This window comes from Neovison vison, chromosome 2 (genome assembly GCF_020171115.1).
Source record: "Neovison vison isolate M4711 chromosome 2, ASM_NN_V1, whole genome shotgun sequence".
Lineage (NCBI taxonomy): Eukaryota > Metazoa > Chordata > Mammalia > Carnivora > Mustelidae > Neogale > Neogale vison.
Genome location: NC_058092.1, coordinates 25118945 through 25126362, shown reverse-complemented (window position 1 = coordinate 25126362; position 7418 = coordinate 25118945). Strand labels below are relative to the sequence as shown.

Sequence of the window (7418 nt, the reverse complement as noted above, 5' to 3'; positions counted from 1 at the left end):
CTTACCTTTGCTGAGTCTCAGTTTTCTCATATGTCAAGTGGGGATGTCGATCACCCTCCTTGTGGAGGTTGTTGTGGTGCTCCAGAAAACGTAATTTGCCTTCTCCCTCTCCTTCCTTTCCCCTTCTCCAGCAAGTTCACAGTGCAAAGGCTCTGCCAAGAGAACAGCCATTTCCTGTCTTGAAGAGGAAATGATGGCACAGGCAGGGGTTTCCATGTGCTACGCTGGGGCAGCTTCGTGCGGGTGGAGACCTTCCTGAGGACAGGGAAGGGTCAAGGAAGCTGCACCGTGGAACAGACGACCTCTTGGGAGTGTCTCTCTCCTTTGTCTTACCCAGAGGCCCTCACCGGGGGTGGTGGCATTAGAGGCACTTGGGGCAGAAGCAGGAATCACAAGGCGGGGCTAAGCTCTTTCTTCAGCCACCTCCATCCATGTCACTGTCAATCAGCACTGTCCTCAGCATCAGCTGGGGGCCTCAGAGGCAGTGGAAGCTCCTGAGGGCTTCCAGGCGGGCAGGTGAAAAGCAGACTCCCAGTCCTCAGAGTGTGGCTCCTACACGTCAAATTTTCACCTGGCCCTGCTGCCCCACCCTGCCAGGCCAGCTCAGGTGCCACCCCCTGAAATTGCCAAACATCATCAGCTGTCTAGTCAGGCTTCACTGATCATAAGGGACTTACATTAACCAAGGCCACATCAAATAGTAACAGTCATGATTACATTCACTGGTACTTAACTATATACCAGGCACAGTTCTAGGCATTAGATATATATGGATTCATTTAATCCTCACATCCACCCTAGATTGGTTACTATTATGTCGCTCATCATACATATGAGAAAATCAGGTACAGAGAGGTTACATATGTAACTTGCTCCATGTCACACCATAACTTAAACTCGCTGATGTGAGAACAAGCAGGAAATTAAACCTGGCCAGAGGATGGAGAAGGGAAGTCAGGAACTGAGTCTGACACAAGCTCTCCGGCTACTCCCTCCATCTCTGCTTCTGTCTGCCTCTGTCCTGCTTGTGTCTGGCCAAACACATTCCAACCCCTGGACCACACGGTCTTCGGGTTCAGGAGTCCACCATCTCCTGACTTACTTACTGGCAACCATGGACTGGGGAAGCTGGTTGGAGAGCCAGTGGTGTGCTGGTAAGCGTTAAACAACTGACTCTTCCGGGAATAAGAAAGCCCCCATTTGCAGCCTTTGCCAGTTTCTGTTGTATGAATCCCACCATGGCTGATTTCAAAGTACAACATTCACTGAACATGGAGTTGGGAAGAGGTGTGCCCAGTCCACTCTCATAAACCGTAAATGCCAGTACACACCACAGGGCGCCACTAGGTAGCTCTGGTCTAAGGCTCCCACAGTGGAGTCAGGTGTCCACCGCTGGCCAATCAGTTGTGGCGGGGATCGGGTCATGTGATACAAACATGGCTGCCCTTCACAGCATAGAAGGCCGTGCGAGGTCGATTTCAGAGAAGACAATGAGGCCTGTGAAGTTATCCGAAACAAGTTCCTGGCAACTCCACACCTATTTCCCCCTCCAGATATTAACATGTCTGGTTTCCTTTTGGGGAGATGTACTACAGATTGAAGTTTCACCCTCTGCTCCAGACTTAGAAAAATGGGCTCCAGGTCTCAGCCAATCAAGTACAAACATTCTGGTCACAGTGATTGGTTCAGGGACTGTACATAAACCAGTCCCAATCACATCTCCTTTAAGGAAGACCCCAGTCAGACTTTTCCTGGGGCTTCTGGGAGAAAGGCTGCTAGCATTCGAGCCCGGAGGCTGGAGCTGCTGACTCCACAGGAGCCCGGTGATGAAACCGACTCTGAGAACAAAGCCAAGTGGAGAGCTGGAGACACCACTGGGCCCTGAGGCTGGCCTCACACCCGCACTGTTCTGTTATGTAAGCCAATAAATCCGTGTTTGGATTGGGCTTTCTATCACTTGGAGCCAAGTCTTGACACCCAAGGCCTATGAGGGCTCAGGGTGAATTCCTGAAGGTGAGCTCCATGGTGACTCTTGGTAGAATCACTTCTAAGGATACCCAGCCGAGGGCCAGCCTTGGTAAACTTTGGGGGAATTAATTCCCACATTTCCCTCTCAGGCAATCAAAACACTGACCCACATGGCTAAGATGTATGCAAAGGGGACTTCTTCATTCCCTCAATCATTGGAATTGCTCCCACAAGTCTGGGCACTCCTAATGGACCCCCAACGGTAGGCAGGGTGATGGGATTTGGCTGCCCCTCTGGGAGTGGGAGCTGTGAACCTCACCAGTGGACCCCATCCATCCCAAAAGGCTTCTCAGAATGAGATGAAATTTGTGGGTGAAATTTGTGTTCCTGCCACTTAATTGCAACTTGAGCCTCAGCAAAAAACCCCTCTTGGTTTGCTGACCCCCCCCCCCCACACACAGTGGGCTGTAAGGTAACCAACACCAAGCACTTGGCTCAGCAGCTGGGGTGAGGCTAGCCCACAGTAAGGGGCCATGTCCCTTCCTCCCCAAGTCTGGGGGGCGGGGGAGGGGAGAGGAGCAATGGAAAGGTGCCCCCCAGCCCTGCCCTCGCACAGAGCACGCCACAAGCCACCGCCGCCCGGCTGCGGGTACAGTTTATTCTTCACAACAGAGAAATACAAAGAGCAGAGGGTTTGGAATTCCTTTGTTTCTTGCCCCGTTTAGTGTCTTCCCCCACATTCGATTTTTACTTTGCTCCCCACCCCCTTTCTTAAATCTAATGCAAACTTGTTTCCTGAAGCACTGAGGGGCACTTGCCCTTGCCTCCCTGCCACCAAGATGCAGACTGAGAAGCCAACAGACTGTTTTCTCTTTTTTAATAAGGTAACTAGTTCTAAATATGGTGGCCTGGAGGTCCCATAGAAAAAAGCAAATGGGGTGTTAACAGTATGTATAACAGCGTATTTACAGGGTAGTAACATGCGGACAAAAAGCTACAATACTGAGTTATCAGACGACGCAAGTCAAACAAGGGGGCAGAGAACCCCGTGGGGGGAAAAAAAACCCAGGAAACGTTAAACTGGTAAATCAATGGCGAGTTAAGGCTTAAAAAGTGTATAAAAATAACACAGTTAATATTCAAAACGGAACTCCAGATACAGAATATATAGATGAGTTTCTGTCTAGTTTTCTTTTTTTTTTTTTTCCCCCGGGGGATGAAGGGGGGCTTCTCCGGGCTCTGTACATAGTTCCTATTTACACGGACACGCATGGCTTTCAGATTGGGGTGTGTCTGTGGGGGCTGAGGGCAGGGTCTGCTCCTGGGACCCTCCTCCCCGAGGATCCCTTCCCTGCTGAGGGACCTAGGGCCTGGACTGGGGATTCCCCCTCCGTAACAGGGAAGACAAATAACCCCTCCCTGGGCACTGCCCCATCTGGAGGAAATTCTGGAGGGGGGTGGTCCTAAGCCCAGGCCCACTCCCTCCCCACCCCCCTGCCCACAGTCTGGGTTGGTGGGAGAGGTAGCCAATAGGTTTCCTGGCCAGCACCGAGGTAGACTGGGGTGGTCTTCAGGGCAGTGGAGGGCCGGGTCTTACCCAGCCCACCCTCACCCCATTTCCCTGGGCCTGCGCCCAGCCCAGTCCAACGCTGCACCCTTTGGTCCTGCAGATCTCCCGGCCCCTCTCTCATTTTGCCTCCTGAAGCCTGGGCAGCGTTGGGAGCTGCCGCATCCCTCTGCTCAGTAATGCCCAGGGCGTAGCTCGAGAGGTGTGAGTGGGGCACCCAGGGGTGAGTGGCTCACTCCAGCTGCCTCCTGTCCCCTCCCACCTGAGGGTCCCCTTTGCAGTCCAGAAACCCAGGCCTGAGCCTTCCCTCAAGACCTGAGGCTGTGGCAAGAGAAGGTCCCACGTTGCCCTCTGGTTCTCTGTGTCCATCTGTCCGATTCTTTTAATTTCTCGGTCTTAGCAGCACCAACTTCTTGGCCAATAAATATCTTTTTTGTTATTTCCAAAACAAACTTAAAAAAAAAAAAAAAAAAAAACAGTGAAGCAAGTGGAGGGTGGGGAACAAAAAGAAACCCAACAGAGAGGTTCAAAGTGCTCTGAGATCGTCTTTGGATGCCACCAAAACAGTCCAGAATCTTGCAGTTGGCCTGGCCGCCCCCGGAGCTGGACCGGGCAGGGCTTCTGCAGCCCAGGCTTTCTGGAAGGTCAGGAAGGTCATGAGAGAGCTCGGCTGTTCCTGGAGGGCCCCTGGAGGAAGTTGGGGCCTGGTGCTGCCTGGGTCTGTGTCTGCCAGTGGGCAGGGTGGGGCGGCGCCTTGGGTCGGCTCAGATGAGGGAGATTCGCACCGGGATGCCGGGGGACTCCGTCCTCTGGGGCGAGTGGTGGCTCACCAGGTGCTCCACCACCGTGTGTTTGGACATGTGCTTCATCAGGTAGGTCTCCTGTGGGCGGGGGTGAGATTCACAACATATGACCAACCAACCATGGGCAAGAGACGCAGGGGAGGCTGCAGTTCCCACAAGTGGCCACTGGAGGGCTCATTGCTGGGGGAGGGGGCCAGTTCCTGGTGAGCAGTCCCCACCGCTCTAGGGCATCAGACAGGCACTGGGCATGAGTTCTAGTGATGCAGCATCGTCACCCGGTGTGGATGCTGGTTCCTTTCCCAGACTCTGAGCCTACTCTGAGCCTGGAAAACTGCCTGTACCAGGGTCATCCCTCAGTAGTGCCCACCCAGACTTTCCTAGGGCCAAGCCAACAGGCAGTAGTGGGGTATGCAGCAGGGATCAAGCATGGCTGCCCCCTTCTGGCCGGCGCTCCAGCAAGGCGGAAGCAGCAGGAGCCCTTGGTCTGAGCTGGCTTCTGCCATCTCTTAGCAGTGGAACCTCAGACATATCATCTCCAGTGTCCAAACCAGTTTCCTCCTCCTGAAGGCACAACCTCTAAGGGTTGCTTTGGTGGACAAAGCTCCCAGCATGCAGTACCGGTTGAGGGGACTCCTCCTTCCCCGGTCTCTACACTGCATTCCGGGTGGTGGTGGGAGTCCCTGCCACTGCAGCAACCCCCCCACCCCCACAACTTGATGCTCCCTAGAGAAGCAGCTGGACCTGATGGGACTAGTGACTCTCGGAAGCATAAATGGGGCATGCTCAGCTCGTCCCTTGAGTGCCCCCACAGGCTCTGCTAAGTCTGACCTGAGGCACCTACAGCTGGGTGGGTGAGGTGACCCAAAGGCTCACCTGCAGGCCCAGAGGCCCTCACACTTAGCTGGGAGGAGGCAGAGCACCCAGGGAGCCACCACTCGCCCCCCAGGCCCCAGGCTCAAATGTCACTTTGCTCAGAATCTGGTACAGGAAGCCCTCAAACATGGCGGCAATGTGCTATCAACACCAGAGAGAAGCTATCAGCAATGTCCAAAGCAGGAAACTACTCGTCAATGAATACTTTGCAAAGGACAGAAAGGCCCGAGTCGGGGGGATAGGGTGGGGATCAACAGATTAAGAGATATACTGATTGGGTGCAAGATAGGGCTCTTATTTGCATCTTGATTGCAAAATCAAATTGTAAGTAAATAAAATTCTGGCCTTCCGGAAACAAAAATGTGAACGCCGACTGGGGATCTGATGATAACAAGGGCTTAACGGTGAGTTGTAAAGATATTGTGGGTATGTTCAAAAAGCGGAGTCCTTGTGTTTAGAGACACAGTGAACATTTTCAGATAAACACTATAATATCTATTTTACCTCAAAAAATAGGGATACGGATGAGGCAAGACTGGTTGATGGTTCTGGGGGCTAATGGGAACATGAAGGTTTGTTATTCTAAAATATGTTAAAGTAGCTGAAAATTCAATCCATTTAAGTTTTTTTTGTTTTGTTTTGTTTTAAATAAAAGGTACCGGGCGCCTGGGTGGCTCAGTGGGTTAAGCCGCTGCCTTAGGCTCAGGTCATGATCTCAGGGTCCTGGGACAGAGTCCCACATCGGGCTCTCTGCTCAGCGGGGAGCCTGCTTCCCTCTCTCTCTCTCTCTGCCTACCTCTCTACCTACTTGTGATCTCTCTCTGTCAAATAAATAAATCAAATCTTTAATAAATAAATAAATAAAAGGTACCTTGGGACACCTAGCTAGCTCAGTCAGGGGAGCCTGTGACTCTTGATCATGGGGTCATAAGTTCAAGCCCCACCCTGGGCATGGAGCCTACTTTAAAAGATAGGTCAACTTACTTTAATTAAAAACAAAAATAAATTTAAAATAAAGGTAAGTATTCTTGTTCTAGAGAGTCCAGTCAGGCCCAGTTCAGGATGGGGCCCAGGGACACCCCCTACCCCCAGAGTTCAGACAGACTGAACTCTTAGTTCCATCTAGAGCTACTGCCTGTAAATGCCAGCAGTTCTTCCCCTAGAGGCAGGTGTGAGGAGATGGATGTGGAGAACTTGAGGCCAACACCAGCCAAAGGTCAGCCAGCTGAGTGGGGCTCCTAGGTTTCTGTGGTGCCCCACCTCACCCCTTGGGGCCCTTTCCCCGCAGGTTCTGCCCTCTGTCTTTCACCTCTCCTCGGCCCTTTGAACTCCAGGGAAGGAGCAGTGTGAGGAACCCAGTACCCAGCAAACTGTAGGCCAGGCCAGCACCTAACATACTCCTAACACCCCAGGTGTGGCCCCTGCCTGTCAGTGACCTTTCAAAATACCCTCCCAGGCAGTCCCCATCCCCCAGTGTCTTCCACTCCACCTGGCACATATCCAAACTCCCTAACAGGGCCCACCACAGCCTCGTGTGACCTAATTTCCTTTCAGTTCCTGGAACACGCCATGTTTGTTCCACCTCAGGGTCTTTGCATTCACCTTTCCCTGCTTGGAGGGTTCTTACCCTCCTTACCCTTCAGGGCTCCAACGAAATGTGACCCCCTCAGCCGGCCTACCCAGACCGGTGTCCCCTTCCCAAATCCATTCCAGCCTCCCTGCTGCTTCGTCAACCTATGGTCCTTCAGACCGGTGGTTCTCCACCAGAGGCAGCTGACCCCTGTCCCAGGACATCTGGCAACTTCTGGAGGCACTTTGGGTTGTAAAAGCTTGGCGAGGGGCTTGCTGGGGAGCAGAGGCCAAGGACATTGCTTACATCCTACAAGTCACCGGACAGCCCCCCAGCGGAAAGCGACCCTGCCCACAGGTTACCATGCACTGAGGCTGACAGGCTCCTCAGGGCTGTTACCACAACCTGTCATTTTGTGTTTATTTGGTGGTTACTTGTTTAATATCTGTTTCCAGCAATAGTCTCCAACCTCCCTGGGGACACAGAATGAGTCTGTTGGATTCATCCCGATGCCCAAGCGCCTGGCACAAATGTTCACTAAACACTGAGTGAATAAATAATGGCGTTAGCGGATGTTTATTGGACACAGACTGGGCCGGCCAACAGCCCTGTGAGGTAAGAACAGTTACCTCGTCCA

The 7418-nt window shown here is 52.7% G+C and overlaps 1 protein-coding gene and 1 pseudogene across 4 annotated transcripts in view; both read right to left on the bottom strand.

The window, feature by feature from the left end:
- Nucleotides 1-2606: 2606 nt before the first annotated feature.
- Nucleotides 2607-3659, bottom strand: LOC122899722 (annotated as a pseudogene).
- ZNF362 (zinc finger protein 362) overlaps nt 2607-7418 on the bottom strand; it is a 39471-nt gene continuing 34659 nt past the window's right edge. For all 4 annotated transcript variants that reach the window (XM_044237740.1, XM_044237742.1, XM_044237743.1 and 1 more), the window contains one exon: nt 2607-4416. In XM_044237740.1, the coding sequence (XP_044093675.1) occupies nt 4300-4416 (117 nt within the window). In that variant the 3' untranslated portion in view covers nt 2607-4299. The remainder of the gene's footprint in view (nt 4417-7418) is intronic.